Source organism: Pelobates fuscus, chromosome 4 (genome assembly GCF_036172605.1).
Source record: "Pelobates fuscus isolate aPelFus1 chromosome 4, aPelFus1.pri, whole genome shotgun sequence".
Classification (NCBI taxonomy): Eukaryota; Metazoa; Chordata; class Amphibia; order Anura; family Pelobatidae; genus Pelobates; species Pelobates fuscus.
In genome coordinates, this window is record NC_086320.1 from 238,317,441 (window position 1) to 238,334,220 (window position 16,780).

A 16,780-nucleotide genomic window follows, 5' to 3' on the forward strand; every position below is an offset into this window, starting at 1 on the left:
AAGCAGGGCCAGTAATAGAGTAAGTGGGTAGAAGAGACCGGAGCAGTGTTATGATGGTGTCATCACTGGAGGTATGTACTAATATAACAGCTTCTAAAGTAACAAAACATATCCTTTACCCTTATGATATAGGAGATAGTTTTGTTAGGATATGTAATCATTTAAGGCAATCTGCAAGTTGACTTTATATAGTTTTAAATATGTGCTTCTCTTCTACTAGTATGGAGAACACATAACTATAACTTGATATATAAGGAATGATCTATTTAGAAGAGAAAGTTACCTGAAAGTTAGTGCTCAGCAGGCTGCTCATACTGGAACTGCGACTTGGTGATCTCCATAAGTACGAAGAAGAACCTGATGACATCACTGTCCTCCTGAAAATGTGAAATGTAGCAACAAGTATGAATATCCAAACAGGTGTATTTTATATAACACACACACAAATCAAATGTCTCTTGATCCTTGAGCTGTTAATTTCTACCTTCTGGCAGTAATGACACAGACATGACAGTTATCCCATGGTAATCAAAGAGAAAATAAACTGTGGAGGCACACTGTCAGAAGGCCAATAGATAAAATATAATGTGACCATACAGAGAAAAAAGAAAGAGTTACCTAAAATCTAAATTATATAGCCTATTAACTGCAAACCCTGCTAACCTAATGTTTAAAGCAGGGCCAAATATAAGTACAAACAATAAAGAAATTGTAACATAGTCACCAAGCTTTCTCAAACACACAACCTGTGGTCATCTACAGACCCCCAAACAACCATCTTGCTGGTCGTGGACATAGGGGAGAAGCAGTCGGCACCACAATTACCAGATTGTTATGTCAGATAGTTAGTGTTAATTTGTTAGTGTGTGTGTCACAAGACAGACTGATAATGGAGTTGCCAATTGCAAGTGGGGGCTATCATTGTGGATAGGGGCTATCATTTTGTATAGGGTAGGGAATATTAATATGATAAGGGAAGATGACATACCATTGTACAGCCCCATCTCAAATTTAGGAAATACCCCTCTATCAGGTGGCTAGGGGTGCTCATGCCCTAACCATCCTCCCCAATTAAAAATATACTACTTCAAGGGGCGTGGCCTGCTGCTGAAGCTGAACGGACGCATTTAAGATCAGCTCCGGCGAAAAGTGACCTACAGAGCCATAAACAAGGGGCATACTGAGCGCCAACCACCAAAATCAGACACTTACAGACCGGAGGAGGTAGGCATCATGTCCCAAAGGCAGGAAAATAAAGCGGGGAAAGCTGAACGAGCCTCGTTCTTCCTCACGAAAACGGCGGCCTCCAGGCTGAGAGAGGGCCAGGAGCCTGTCCAAGATGGCGGCGAACTGGGAAGGCGGGAAACCTCTCCCTCACCACACACATCCCCCTCTCGCACGCCAGATGAACAACCCCTGACTATGGGGGGCATCCGTGCCATGATGGAGGAATTTACAGACAACATACAGAGGAACATGAAGAAACAGCTCCAGGAGCTGACAGCTGAACTACATAAAGAAGTGCAGGAGGTAGGAAACCGCACCACACAGATTGAATCAAAACTGGATGAGCATGCTGTGGCCCATAATAGCCTTGCAGATAAAATCCAAGAATTAGATAATATTCTGGAGACACACAGACTAAAACTAGCAGACATGGAAGACAGAGCAAGGAGAAACAATCTCCGGTTCCGTGGAATTCCAGAAGCTGTGCAAAATGCAGATCTCCAGGACTACCTGTCCGACCTATTCCAAGCTCTCACTCCAGAAATTCATCCTGACCAATTGATTATTGATAGAGTACACAGGCTGCGCAGACCTAAGCACCTACCGCCCACGGCAGTGAGAGATGTAATTGCTAGAATTCATTTTTTCCATGCCAAGGAAAGGATCATGAGAGCTAGCAGAAACACAGACATGCCTGAAAAGTACAAATCAATTAAAGTATTTGCGGACCTGTCAGCTGAAACATTACACTTCAGAAAGTCCTTGTCGCCCATCACCGCGATCCTGAGAGAACAGAATGTGAACTACCGCTGGGGCTATCCGGCCAAACTCCTGATCTCCCACCAAGATGCAATCCATCTAGTCACAGACGCAACACAAGGCACCCGCAAGCTGAGAGACTGGGGACTGCCTCTCCCACCCGTCGGACCCGAAAAGTCAGCAAAGGTCCCGAGAATGTCACCGGAATGGTCGAACAACTGAAACACCCGGGATATACGTAACTATACAACACATACACCTTTAAACCTGGCTAACACGAACTGATATATGATGTTAATTAATGCCGACAGGCACTCTCATTTTAAAATGCAGTACAAACCCCAAAATATCATGGGCCTTACAAGCTCTAGATCTATCATCTCAGCAGCTCTTATAGCTGGTTAGACTTTGACTCTGCCCATTACGCCATTGGTACTACACAAAGGTGTAGACTGCGCAATAGACGTTGTCATCCACAGGCGGCCAGGCGGACACTGCCCAACTGAGAGATTTAACGGGTGTCACCGAACTATATTGGTTATCTTCAGTTTATGTTTATGTATTGATTGTTTGACGAGTTTACATGTATTTCATTTGAAATTGCTCTGAGGTCTCTAGGTGAATGACCGACATGTTAGACGGATTCACCTGCACCCCCCCCACTACCCGCACCTACCGGCTAGGTGGCGAAACGCGGCCCCGATTATGGGATTCCTACTGGGTACACCACCCACTGACTGACCTGAACCCTCCCCACCCCCCCCACCTTAACCCCCGACATACAAAACTAAAATTGCACCCCCAAATGAAACATTCCTGTAAACTATATCAGTATATAGCGCATAATAACAACTTTAAGATGCCACCACATACAGATGGGGCACGTATTCAAACACTGTTTCTAGAGACGCTATTAACACAACATGAAATTATTGACTTATAATGTAAAGGGGTTGAATACCCCAGGTAAGAGACGTCTTTTATTGCAAGAACTTAAAGCGAAAGGGATTGACATAGCCTGTATTCAAGAGACCCATCTAAAAAACACTAAAACCCCCGAACTGTACGCTAAATACTACCCAACCCAATACCATGCGGTCTCAACAAATAAGGCCAAAGGGACATCCATTTTAATTCATAAAGATGTAGCATTCATAGAGCAAGGTAAAATGATTGACCCTCAGGGCAGGTTCATCATTCTACAAGGCCTTTTCAACAATGCCCACTATATCCTGGTCTCAGCATATTTCCCTAACACAGGAGCAGAGTTTTTTCTCCACCGCCTCATGCAAAAGATTGAACTATACAAGCTAGGGGGTTTGATCCTCTGTGGAGATTTTAATTTCATCACATCTCCAGAGGAAGATACCACAGCAACTCCCCAAGGAGTGAGGCGTGGACAAATGGTATCCATGTGTAAAGCGATAAATGCACGACTCACACTACACAACCTATATGACAGCTGGAGAGTCCTCCACACTGGGGAGAGAGACTATACTTTCCACTCTAGGGTGCACAATACTTATACCCGGATTGACACCTTCTATGTTGATCAACAAACGCTAGCACAGATCTCCTCCTGTGATATAGGTGAGATAACTTGGTCAGATCATAGCCCTGTTTACCTAGAGTTGTTTGACTCGTTCCAATTCAAGGGGAAGGGGACCTGGAGGTTGAATGAGTCATTGCTAAATGATCTCACATTCCTAAAACAGGTGAAAGTAGAATTAGAAGAATACTTCCAAGCCAAAGGGGAGGTACCCGACCAAACAGTGTGGCTAGCACACAAAGCTGTAGTGCGAGGACTTTTCATTAGGCGTTCCTCATATCTCAAAAAGAATAGACAAAAAACCCAATTAGAGTGTCAAAAACTATTAGCAGTGGCAACGACTCAAAACAAACTAAACCCATCTCCGGCCTTAGCTAAACAGGTGCAGACCCTCACGAGTCAACTGACGGACCTAAATGCAGCGAAAACCGCTTACTTTCTCCAAAGGCTGAAGGCGACCACTTACCACCATAGTGGTAAAGCTACAAAATATTTAGCCAACCGCCTAAAAGCGAGATTAGCACACTCCAAAATCCCCCACTTGCTCACCGCCGAGGGAAGAAAGGTACAAAACCCCATGGACATAGCACAAGAATTCGCAAATTACTATGCAGGCCTTTATAACCTAGAAGACCAACCTGGTATGAATCCCTTAAACGATACCTTGATTCGCTCACACCTAACAGAACTCACCCTCCCAAGACTAGACCAGTCCCAGCTCTCGGCACTTCTTGAGCCGATTACCATAGATGAAGTCCTAAGTACCATCTGCCAACTGCCCACGGGTAAATCCCCGGGGGCAGATGGCCTATCCAACTCATAATACAAAGCCTTTGCGGACATACTTGGCCCGTGGCTGGTAAAGACGTTTCAGACGGCAACTGACACAGGGCAACTTCCCCCAGAAATGCTCCTGGCCACAATAGTGACCCTGCCCAAACCAGGAAAAACCCCAGACCAATGTTAACATTTTAGGCCCATCTCATTGCTGAATACGGATGCCAAAATCTACGCCAAAATATTAGCTAATAGAATGGGTTCGTGCTGGGGAGGCAGGGGATGGACAACGCTAGAAAACTGTCCCTGGTTTTGGAGAAGATGCGGGGGGCTGGCCCGGGTGGTCTACTACTAGCCTTAGATGCAGAGAAAGCTTTTGACCGCCTGGGCTGGCCCTTCCTTCGACGGGTACTAGAGAGGTTCGGGTTTCCACCGCAATTTATTACCCAGGTATTTGCCTTGTACTCACGCCCCACGGCCCAGGTTCTGCAAGCTGGGTTTAATTCCACACCGTTCAAAATTACGAATGGCACGAGACAGGGGTGTCCCTTGTCACCCTTGCTCTACGTGCTAGCCCTAGAGCCGTTACTCACGGAGATTAGGAACCACCGGGATATAGAAGGGGTTGACTGGCACGGGCAGACGATAAAAATTAGTGCGTTTGCAGATGACATTTTGCTGTATGTCACAAACCCTGAAAAATCCTTACCTATCATAATGAAACTTATAACAGACTACGGGGCGATGTCCTACTACTCTCTTAACGCCACTAAAACGCAAGCACTGGGCCTCCGACTAGACTCGCAGGTACTAACGAGACTGAAGAGAGACTACCCATTCGAATGGAGAACTGGGAATCTAAAGTATCTAGGCCTGACGTTCACTAAGAATCCAAATGATATGTTTCCCTCTAATTACAATAGGGTCTGGAAGGAATGCACGGAGGTCCTGAAGGGATGGGGACAACTTTTTTTATCTTGGGCGGAGCGCATCATAGCACTTAAAATGACCATATTGCCCAAACTTCAGTACCTGTTTAGGAACCTCCCGTGGCAAGCACCAAATTCATATTTTAAAAACATACAGTCTAAGATGTTACAATTCACATGGGGACCGGGACGGGCGAGAATCTCCCAAAAAGTGTTAATGGGACCTGTGAACAAAGGGGGGATGGCATTCCCACACGTCAAATCGTACCACCATGCCGCGATACTGGCATCACTGCTAACCCACCTTACGAACAAAGACCAACCCCAGTGGGTACAGATGGAAAATCAAGCCATAGCCCCTTTCCGAGTGCCTCATTTATTGTGGCTACGGAAAGCCACCAGACCAAGTAACATGACCTTGCCCACGCAACTTAAGTTGGCATTCAACACCTGGGATATAAATAGGCCGCACTTTGAGTCGCATAGCCCACTTTCTCTAGCAACACCTATTGAGGCAATTCAGTATTGTATCCCCACATTCAATGCAGCACCATGGAAAAATAGGGGAGCTACACACTTAGCACACCTGTATAAAGAGGGCAAACTGCTGCCCTTCAAGGAATTAGGCCACATATACAACATCCCACCCACATCCCAATACTCCCACACACAACTACAGTCCTTTTACACAGACACGGCCATGCCAGCCGTTCCACAGTTCCACCCAGGCGCTGCAATGGTCCACAGACATAAATGCTAACTTAACAGATGACCACTGGAAACATATGATAACCTCGGTGAGGAAACTAGTGAAATCAGCCCCACTTGTAGAACAATACCAAAAAACAATATATAGGTGGTACATGGTGCCGACTCGTCTACATAGACTATACCCCCAAACACCCCCGACGTGCTGGAGATGTACTCGAGACCTGGGCTCCGTCCTACATATCTGGTGGAGATGCCCTAAACTAAAGAGGTACTGGGAAGATGTACAGCAAATTATAACCCAATCTACCAAAACCGACGTAGCCTTAGAGCCCCTAACATTTATATTGCTGGACATGCCTCCAGACTTACCTGCTATAGTAAAGAAACTGATATACCATATCCTATTGACAGCACAAAGGGTAATAGCGCGATCCTGGAAGTCCCCCACAGCCCCGAAAGCCCTCCACCTTATTCATAGATAAACAGTTAATTTACGAAACGCAATACACCGCGGCACACTCTCGACAGCAGAAATATGGGGGAGCTTGGGAGATGTGGAGCTCCTGGAGACAGGAAACGGGGGCCACCTGGAATCACTAAACCACTGAAATAACATAGAAATCTCTCCTAGGTGGCAGCCGCAGATAAGGGGACAATGGGTAAGGTACACACATAGCTCCCTTGGAGCCACAGGGTAGAAATCCACAAAGAAATGCAAGGTCAGAAGAGGACAGGATAGATCGGGAGGGATCTCCCGGATAGTTGCAGGAAAGGCCAGGATTAGTCACGGACGTGACAGGCAATGAATGTGTAAATGAATATGTGAATATGTTATCCTCCTTGAGCTGGTGTAGACCAAAAATGCAACAACCTCAAAACACTAATGTACATCTGCAGTAAAAGGATTGTATAAATATACTGGGAATGTAATACAATTTTGTCATGTAACTGTATGTCGACTCCTCCCCCCCCCCAACCCCCTTCTTTCTTCTGTACCCTCACCCCCTCCCCCACCCTTCACTATGACATGTTGAAAACTTAATAAACTGAAAGGGATCCATTAAATGTAATACCTGTATAAATATAATTTCTTCTTAAATCTTCTTCCCTTTAGGCGCAAAAAGGGCAATACAAAACAAACATAAATTGTGTGATACTTTCAATGTCAAATATAGGCTTTGGGTTTTCAAATTCCAACCGACGACTTTTTTTTTTCCACACACCCACTCCAGTGGGGACACTGATTTAACCAATTAGTTCCCTATCCCTAGGAAGGTTGGAAAAGTGTATTGGGCATACCTGGCAGATTTATACATGTGCAGTTGGCAGATCTCTTCACCTTGCAACATCCTGAACAAGGGGAGGGGGAGAGGGAGTCTGGTCAGTGTGATTCATTCAGAGCAAGCCCCGGTGTCAGGTTTCTCTCTCCCTTTATTATATACGATATACTAAGTTTTTCTTGCTTTATGTTGGTTTGTATATTTGTTTAAAAGTGTTTGCGTGCTGGTTTAAAAAAAAAAAATTTGAAGTGGTGCATGTCCCTTTAAATTGCTTATCTGGTGCTGTCAAACATGATTGGCTGGAAATAAATCATCGCCAAAAATTTGGAATGTCAGTCATCCTAAAGGGTGGGTTTTATAAATAGTGCATTAGTAAACATGTATGACAACTTCCTGTATTGTGTACACAGCTCTTTAGTGAAAATCTGAAAAGGAAACATTTTCATTTATACAACTGCCTTTGACCATGTATTATAATATAATTCTCCATCCATATACTGGTTCCACAATGAAAGCACTGTTTGTCTATTAACCACACAGGACAAATATCAGAAATACAAATTACCTGGCAAACATTGGCCATGAAGCATCTAAGTCGTAGCCTCTAGATGCAAGGTCAAACTGTACTTCAGTAAGTTCATACAAGTAACCAACAATTTCCAAACATGTTTTACTTTTCAGGAAAGGACTTCTTGCATAGTACCAGTCCCTAGAAAAAAAACAAAACATGTCAAAAATCCTACTGATCTTCAGCCAGCTTAACAGCAATTATTTGGAAAATGTGGTGGAATAAGGTGGCAATTTTAGAATTGGAAAAGAGATTAATGGTGTTTTCCACTAAATCAAGAACTATAGGAAAGAGAAACAAGAATTAAGCATTTTAGGACAAAATTGTTGGACTACGAAAAAATAAATAAATCAATATTCAAGTATGCAATTATTTTTATTTTTATAATTATAAGAAACCATTCAAAAATGTTCTTACTAAAGTGCTATATATGGATATATATGCAACATTGATATATCTGGAATTAGCATTAATTTATTTGCAATAGATTTAAGTAATCAATTTGCTGACTATTTTGTATCCTTATTGAGAAGCAGCTCACTGTTGTAAAAAATACCCTCTCCCCCACCAAATCCAATAAAGGGGGACTTGCAACAGGTCCCTCATGCCCCCATGGTGGGTCACCTATTCTAATAATTAACGGGGGGAGGCTAGTGTCCTCCTTCAGCCCCCACCTGTGTCACGCGAGAGGGTCCCTAAGTAAAATGGTGGAGGACCTATTGTTCTCTCCCCAGCCTATTGTAGACCCCTCAGTTCCCACCCATTGCGGGCGGGTAAGGGGCCCAAGTAATAATGGGGAAGAGAAGCTATAGTTCCCCCCCAGCCCCCATCCATTAGCAGCAGGAGGAGGCCCTAACTGATAAGGGGGGTATTGCCAGCCCCTACCGGTTGTAGGCTGGTGGATGCCCAAAGTAATAAAGAGGGTGAACCTATTGTTCCACCTCAGCCCCTACCCATTGCAGGTGGGGGGGTTTAAGTGGTAATGGGGGAGGGGGCAACCACCCATTGGCAATGAATGGGGGCTAATAGTAAAAATATATAGCACCCTCCAAATGATAAAGGGTCCCCAAGCTCCTAGTCACCCCCCAGTGACTAGGGGTCCCCAAGGCCCTAGTCATCCCCCAGTTACTAGGGGTCAAACCGCTAATCAACCCCCTAATAAATTAATACCCTACCTACCACCTCGACCATAATAATAGTGATGGGGGAGTAATTAAAAATCCAAAATATCAGGCTTTCTTTTGAAAGACCTGTGGAGTGCTTACCTTCCAAGATGGAGCACAGTGAAGCTGAGCCTTCAGATAAATCCTATGAGGAATAAGAGTTTCATGTCTCGAACGAGTCCAGTGGAGTGTGAAGAATGTCCGATGAGGACTCTTCCCCCTCTGCAAAGGGGGATAATAAAAAGCTACTGCTGAAACTATAACAGGTGTGGAAGTTTGACCTTAAGGAAGTCCAAACAAAAATAGGAATCATCCAGGGGAGAGAGCCAAGGCAAGAGACAGAACATACGACTAAGAGGTGTCCCTGAGCAACTCATGCATTTTAACCAGAAGCTGAGTGCATCATTGGGCCTTGAAGGAGGTGCTGACCACTCGCCTGTGATATCGGCATTTAGAGTCAGCAAGGCAGTGGCAGCCCCGGATTGGGCACGCAGAGACACTATTATAGTGACTAAAGATGTTGCAGCAAGATTCGCTATTACAATTAGAGGGCTGCTTGATGGCATTATATGGAGACCTCCCGTTCGCAGTCCTGGCAGAAAGAAGACAGTTGGCTCCAGTTGCAAAATGGCTGAGGGAACACTCCGTCAGGTACCACTGGGGAATGGAGGGCTGTCTCATAGTCACACAAGGGGATGCAATACTCACTTTGACCTCTGCAGACAAACCAGAGACTCTCCTCAAGAGATTTGGAGTAACAGCCGAAACGCCAATGACTGCTAAACCCACACCAGAGGAATAACGATAACTAGCCAAAAGTGAAAATCGCCAATGATCTTTATGATGCCTCTCTTTCATTGTGTTAACAGTCGAGTAATGTGCTCCTTGTTATTGTATGATTTTGTTTTGTTGTACCTTTTTTCATATACTGACATATACACTGAGCATTAAAATCAAATAAAATTCAAATTGAAAAAAAAAATATATAATAATATGTACTAAAATACATTCTGCAATACTTTGTTCCACTTCTGCATTTGCAATGTAAATTTTGTCCAAATCTGTACAGCTGACAAGCTCAGACAAAAAAATCCACTTAAGCTTGGGCAAAACTGACTTTGGTAATGATAAATTAATATTCTGCCTAAGAAAGAATAAAGAGAGCCAGGCAGTGCCAGTTGGACCCTCGGTTTATGCAAAACTACTAGAAAGCGGTTTCACAAAGGAATGGGGGAACATGCCTGCAGCCACCTAGCAGTGTCACCACTGCTTAGAGTATCTCTTCAATCTAATCTAATTTGTGTGTACCATGACATGTACATATTTATCTATGAATTATACATAATGTATATATTAATCTATACATTACTGGTGCAATAGCCAGCAACGATTTAGATTAAAATATTCACTTAAATAAGTGTACTCCTTTACAAATGGAGGTGATTGTGTGTGCAGCTGCCAATTGTCAAATAATGGCAGCACACAAAGAATTGTGTTGGTTTCCATGCCATGACTGCACACACAGCTGACTGTCTCCACATATTCATATTCCATTCACATGATATATGAGCGGTTTAACAACTTCTTAAGACCAAGTCTATGGACACTGATGTTCTAGTATTTCTTATTGATCTGAAATAAAAGTTACGACTGGGTCAAATATAGCCCTTTCATATGCCAATATCTTTATGAACAAATTTGAGAAAGATTTTGTGTCCACATGTGCCCCATTTCACTACATGTTGGAATGACTCAAGGTTTAGTTTTGTTCATTTAGAAGGACCATGAAAAGTCTTTACTAATTTTTGTTATAAAATTCCCACTAGCTACCACCCACTACAAATAACTACCGTATTTTTCGCTCCATAAGACGCACTTTTTTTCCCCTCAAAAGTGAGGGGAAATGTCTGTGTGTCTTATGGAGCGAATATGAAGCTTTACTTACCTGTCTTGTAGCGTTTCTCGGCAGCACAGGGCGCACCGCGGTACTGGAACTTGAATTTCATGTTCCGGTTTCCGGCGGGACTGAAAGGAAGTGCGCACTCAGTTCAGTGTGCGCACTTCCTTTCAGTCCCGCCGGAAACCGGAACATGAAATTCAAGTTCCAGTACCGCGGTGCGCCCTGTGCTGCCGAGAAACGCTACAAGACAGGTAAGTAATTATGGGACAAGGGGAGGGGGACAGTATGGGAGAGGAGAATATGGAGAAGACTATGGGGAGGGGAGGGGAGATGAGGACTATGGGGAGGGGAGATGAGGACTATGGGGAGGGGAGATGAGGACTATGGGGAGGGGAGATGAGGACTATGGGGAGGGGAGGGGAGATGAGGACAATGGGGAGGGGGGATGAGGACTATGGGGAGGGGAGGGGGATGAAGACTATGGGGGGGATGAAGGGGAGGGGGGGATGAAGACTATGGGGAGGGGGGGGATGAAGACTATGGGGAGGGGGGATGAAGACTATGGGGAGGGGGGGGATGAAGACTATGGGGAGGGGGGGGATGAAGACTATGGGGAGGGGGGTGGATGAAGACTATGGGGAGGGGGGGTGGATGAAGACTATGGGGGGGGGTGGATGAAGACTATGGGGAGGGAGGGTGGATGAAGACTATGGGGAGGGAGGGTGGATGAAGACTATGGGGAGGGAGGGTGGATGAAGACTATGGGGAGGGAGGGTGGATGAAGACTATGGGGAGGGGGGATGAAGACTATGGGGAGGAGAGGGGGGATGAAGACTATGGGGAGGGGGTGGGAGAAGACTATGGGAGGGGGGACACTATGGGACAGGGGAGAAAAAAAATATTCTGAACAAACTGTCCCATAGTAAGAAACACTATGGGACAGTTTGTTCAGAATATATTGTTTTCTGGGTTTCTTCCTCTAAAAACTAGGTGCGTCTTATGGTGAGGTGCGTCTTATGGAGCGAAAAATACGGTAAATCACAAAATTAAAAATATATCTTTTTTTTAAAAAAAATACTAAAATGACAGACAGCAACTGTACTTAGGATACCAAGTTAGGTCACAGTTTAGCAGATAATTTCCTAATTTAGGCTGCTGTTTAGTAAAAGATTTTTAAAAAATAAAATGTGTTTATGATGTTGTGCCGTGAAATGTACTGCCCTTTGTGACTTTGAAAACCACTAATGACGCTGCAGCACTTTTGATTCTCTGCACATCAGTTTAAAAAAAAAAAAATCCCTTTTTTTTGATAGTTTTTTTGTGCTCTTGTGCAGGACGTGAAAAGTATTACATTTGGAGACTTAAACAACACTATTGGCGTTGCAGCCCTTTTCCCATCCTGAACATCAATTTTCAAAAAGATGTTACTAATGATTAAAATAATAATAATAATTATATATCAGAAAGTAGATGGCTGCACTCACGGTCTTCCAAGTAAAAATTAACTTTTATTGTAACATATTAAAATCAGGATCAACGTTTCAGTCATCTCTAAGGACTTTCATCAGTTTATCCTGATGAAAGTCCTTAGAGAGGACTGAAACGTTGATCCTGATTTTAATACGTTACAATAAAAGTAATTTTTTACTTGGAAGACCGTGAGTGCAGCCATCTACTTTCTGCTATCTATTTTGGAGCCCTGGTAGTGCACCCGGCTAAGAACATTTTTTTCAGCTTGAGTGCAAGGTATTGTAGTCTTTAAAGATACTGTGTGTGTGTGTATATACACATATGTATATATAATATATATATATATATATATATATATATATATATATATATATATATATATATATACACAGTATCTTACAAAAGTGAGTACAGCCCTCACATTTTCGTAAATATTTTATTATATCTTTTCATGTGTCAACACTGAAGAAATGACACTGCTACAATGTAAAGTAGTAAGTGTACAGCCTGTATAACAGTGTAAATGTGCTATCTGGCGGGGCCAGATAGGATGTGTTTTGTCATCACCAATGACAAGCACGCCCCATCACAAAGTGAGCATGTTGGTTCAATGCTCTTCCAGGGTAGACCATGTGCAGAGCTCTGCTGAAGAGCTCTGGCATGAGAAAAAGACTCTGTATTTGTTATGCACAGCGCAAGCAAATTTAATAACATGCTTGCACTGTGTTTGCTTGAAATTTGTCTCTAGTGTCTCCATAGTTGGGATACCAGGAGACAAAAATGCTAGGAAAGCATATTGTGCAGTGTGTGTGAGGGTGTGTGTAAGGGGTGTAGTGTGTGCGAGAGGAGTGCAGTTTGTGTGAGGGGTGTAGTGTGAGTGTGTGTGAGTGATGGGTGCTGTGTGGGTAAGGGTGCTGTGTGTGTGATGGGTGCAGTGTGTGTGAGCGGGTGCTGTGTTTGCATCAGGGTGCCATGTGCGTGTGAGGAAGCTGTGTGTGAGGGTGCAGTGTGTGCGTGTGAGGAAGCTGTGAGTGTCAGGGGTGCCAGTGTGTGTGAGTGAGGGTGCTGTGAGTGTCAGGGGTGCAGTGTGTGTGTGTGCTGTGAGTGTTAGGGGTGCAGTGTGCGTGTGTGTGTGTGCTGTGAATGTTAGGGGTGCAGTGTGTGTGTGTGTGCTATGAGTGTTAGGGGTGCAGTGTGTGTGTGTGTGTTGTGGGTGTTAGGGGTGCAGTGTGTGTGTGTGCTGTGAGTGTTAGGGGTGCAGTGTGTGTGTGTGCTGTGAGTGTTAGGGGTGCAGTGTGTGTGTGTGTGCTGTGAGTGTTAGGGGTGCAGTGTGTGTGTGTGTGCTGTGAGTGTTAGGGGTGCAGTGTGTGTGCTGTGAGTGTTAGGGGTGCAGTGTGTGTGTGTGCTGTGAGTGTTAGGGGTGCAGTGTGTGTGTGTGCTGTGAGTGTTAGGGGTGCAGTGTGTGTGTGTGTGTTGTGGGTGTTAGGGGTGCAGTGTGTGTGTGTGCTGTGAGTGTTAGGGGTGCAGTGTGTGTGTGTGCTGTGAGTGTTAGGGGTACAGTGTGTGTGTGTGTGCTGTGAGTGTTAGGGGTGCAGTGTGTGTGTGCTGTGAGTGTTAGGGGTGCAGTGTGTGTGTGTGCTGTGAGTGTTAGGGGTGCAGTGTGTGTGTGTGTGCTGTGAGTGTTAGGGGTGCAGTGTGTGTTAGGGGTGCAGGGTGTATGAGTAAGTGAGGCTGCTGTGACCTGTATGATTATTTCCCCCCTCCCTGCTTACCTTATGCCTGGGAGGGGGGAATCCTGCTGCTGGCATCCACCCTGGTGGTCCAGTGGTGCGTGAACTCTAGCCATGGCAACGCTCCGAATCTCGCGAGAGGTCCTCTCCTGGCTCCCTCCCTCTCTCCCCGCCGGCGGCCGCAGTATACTGTATGTGGGCCGGTGAGGGAGATCTCTGATCTCCCCACCGGCCCGCCATGGACTACTGCAGGGCCCGCGCTCGGATAGTGCCGGCCCTGCATAGACCGGCAGTGGAGATCCTGTGATCTCCCTGCCGGCCTCGGCCCCTGGCCACCGCGGCCCACCGGGCATTTGCCCGGTGTGCCCGATGGCCAGTCCGGGCCTGAGGGTATAGGTCTGGAGACAATGCAAATTAAAACTTACATTTCAGGTGTGTTGCTAGCTAATTTTAAATTTTTTCCAGCCTCTGATCAAAAAACGCCGGGGAACATCTCCTTCCGGCTTGCGCTCGCGCTATCACGTGATTTGAGTGTCATCATCACGTTTTTCGTCACTATGGAGATCGAGACGCCGTTCGCATCTAACGATCTGCTCTTCAGTTACTTCCTGATTGACCGCGTTTCCCGTCACTATGGGAACACTCAGCGCGTGCGCACTTAGCTCACTGTCCTGATCTCTGAGTACACACTCTTAACAATAGTACGAGCAGACTTTTGCTGATAAAAAATGGAAAAAAAATGGAAAGAAAAATAGAAAAAAATACCTATACATGAGTCAACTTCCTCTACTTTACCAAGTGATATATATATATCAATAAAGAATAATAAAGAGGGATATAATCAATCTGAAGGTTGCTATTACTAAGCAAACCAAAGAAAATTACTTAGTGCAATTCCTGTATAATGAAACATCCCAACGTGAAGATCCATAATCTCCTATTAAATTCAATCTATAAAGTGGCTCACTACTAAAGTGCTAAAAAGTGCCTTGCAAATACTCATCACTGAAGTGAAGTGACCAGCAGGTAAAAAGCAAACCTGCTCTGCATATGACTATAATAATGTGCATACTAGGCATCCTTACGGATGTCTCCTAAATATTGTCAAATTCAAAATATTAATGATCTGCCCATACCTCTATCTGTGTATGTGCCTACATTGGTCATAAAGTGCAAAGTGCAAATAAGTGAGAAAATAATATCAATACATTTAAAGTGGTAAGTGCCCAAAATCCAAAAATCAACTGGCATCACAACAGCCAGAGTAAGGTGAAATCCAACCTACCCTATAGTGCTCAAAAAGGGAAGTCCCAGTCTGAGAGGCAAGAGAACTAAACATCCCAAAAGTGTATCTATTATAAGACCCACAATGGAAAGGATCGCTGTATAGTATGGTAACTAAGCACCTGAATAGAAAGTCCTAATCGGAAAGACATAAAGTGTAAGTGATTTTAAACACTAAATAACTAACGTGAGTTAAAAATAGAGATGAATTGAAATCATTATAAAGAGGGGCTGGCACTTTTACACAAAAGGTACCATAACCAGTTCCATATTTCATCCTAATACAACTTATTTCACCCCTTCTCTTTTGGATCTATCATAAGAAAGCAATAAACGACAATTTTTCATTTAGTCCATGTGGGGCTAAAGTTCCCAATTTTTTCTCTTTGTAATAAACGTTCCTGTCTATTACCACCTCTTCTTGAAACAGGAACATGGTCTATGGCCACACATTTCAATGTTGTGAGGGGGTGCCCTTTTTCCAAAAAATGGCGTGCGACTGGTTTGTCAGTCTTGTTGTCCCTATAGGCCAATCTAATGCTGGACCTATGTCCCCTAATCCTCTCGCAGAGGGCAGTCTCGGTCTTCCCAACATAGTTGAGTCCGCAGGGACAGGAAAGTTTGTAAATCACAAAGTCAGTCCGACAGGTGATTCTATGTTGGATTTTAAAAGTCTGTCCCGTATGTGGATGGTTGAAAGTTTTACAGGGAATCAGATGGCCACAAGTTACGCATCCTAAACATCTTATGCATCCGTTGTTGCTCATGTTTTTATTCGCTGGCAGATAACTCTGGATTGGATCGGTCCGAACTAGAAGATCCCTCAGGCTTTTATTATTTTTATATGAAAATAGTGGTTTGCTTCGGAAGCTCTCAGGGAGACTTTTGTCATTCTCCATGACATGCCAATTCCTATTAATCTCTCGACAGATGTTGGTAGTAGATGCATTGTATGTCATTGGAAAAGGAATTCGAGCTTTCTTGTCCCGAGTCCTTGTCACACCCTCAGCCATATGATCCCTGGCTTTCCTGAGTGCTTTGTCAAGTATGGCTCGTGTGTAGCCTCTCTGTGCAAATTTATTATGCATTTGCTGTATTTGTTCCTCACATCGGATAATGTCCGAATTGTTTCTTATGACCCTTAGGAACTGGGAGAATGGCAATGAATCCTTAACATGTTTGGGGTGGGCACTTTCATAGTGAAGCAAGGTGTTGCGGTCAGTTGGTTTGGTATACAATTGGAATTCTATTTTCCCTTGTTCCAATTATATCTCTAAATCCAAGAATTGTGTCTTTTGGTCATGAATATGTGATGTTACTTGGATGGGAGTATCTGACTCATTTATCTCTTTCACTAACTCTTGTGCTTCCTCTATGGTGCCCCTCCATAATATCAGTATATCATCTATATACCGAAAGTATTTCAGTATGAG

General features: G+C 44.2%; 1 protein-coding gene across 3 annotated transcripts in view; it reads right to left on the reverse strand.

The window, feature by feature from the left end:
* Nucleotides 1-16,780, reverse strand: part of FYCO1 (FYVE and coiled-coil domain autophagy adaptor 1) — a 260,863-nt gene that overhangs the window by 164,526 nt on the left and 79,557 nt on the right. For 2 of the 3 annotated variants that reach the window (XM_063452010.1, XM_063452009.1), the window contains exons 5-6: nt 7,798-7,941; nt 284-377 (exon numbers count right to left, since the gene is read on the reverse strand). The exons of the other annotated variant lie outside the window; for it this stretch is intronic. In XM_063452010.1, coding sequence (XP_063308080.1) covers nt 284-377; nt 7,798-7,941 — 238 coding nt within the window. The remainder of the gene's footprint in view (nt 1-283; nt 378-7,797; nt 7,942-16,780) is intronic. 3 annotated transcript variants of the gene reach the window in all.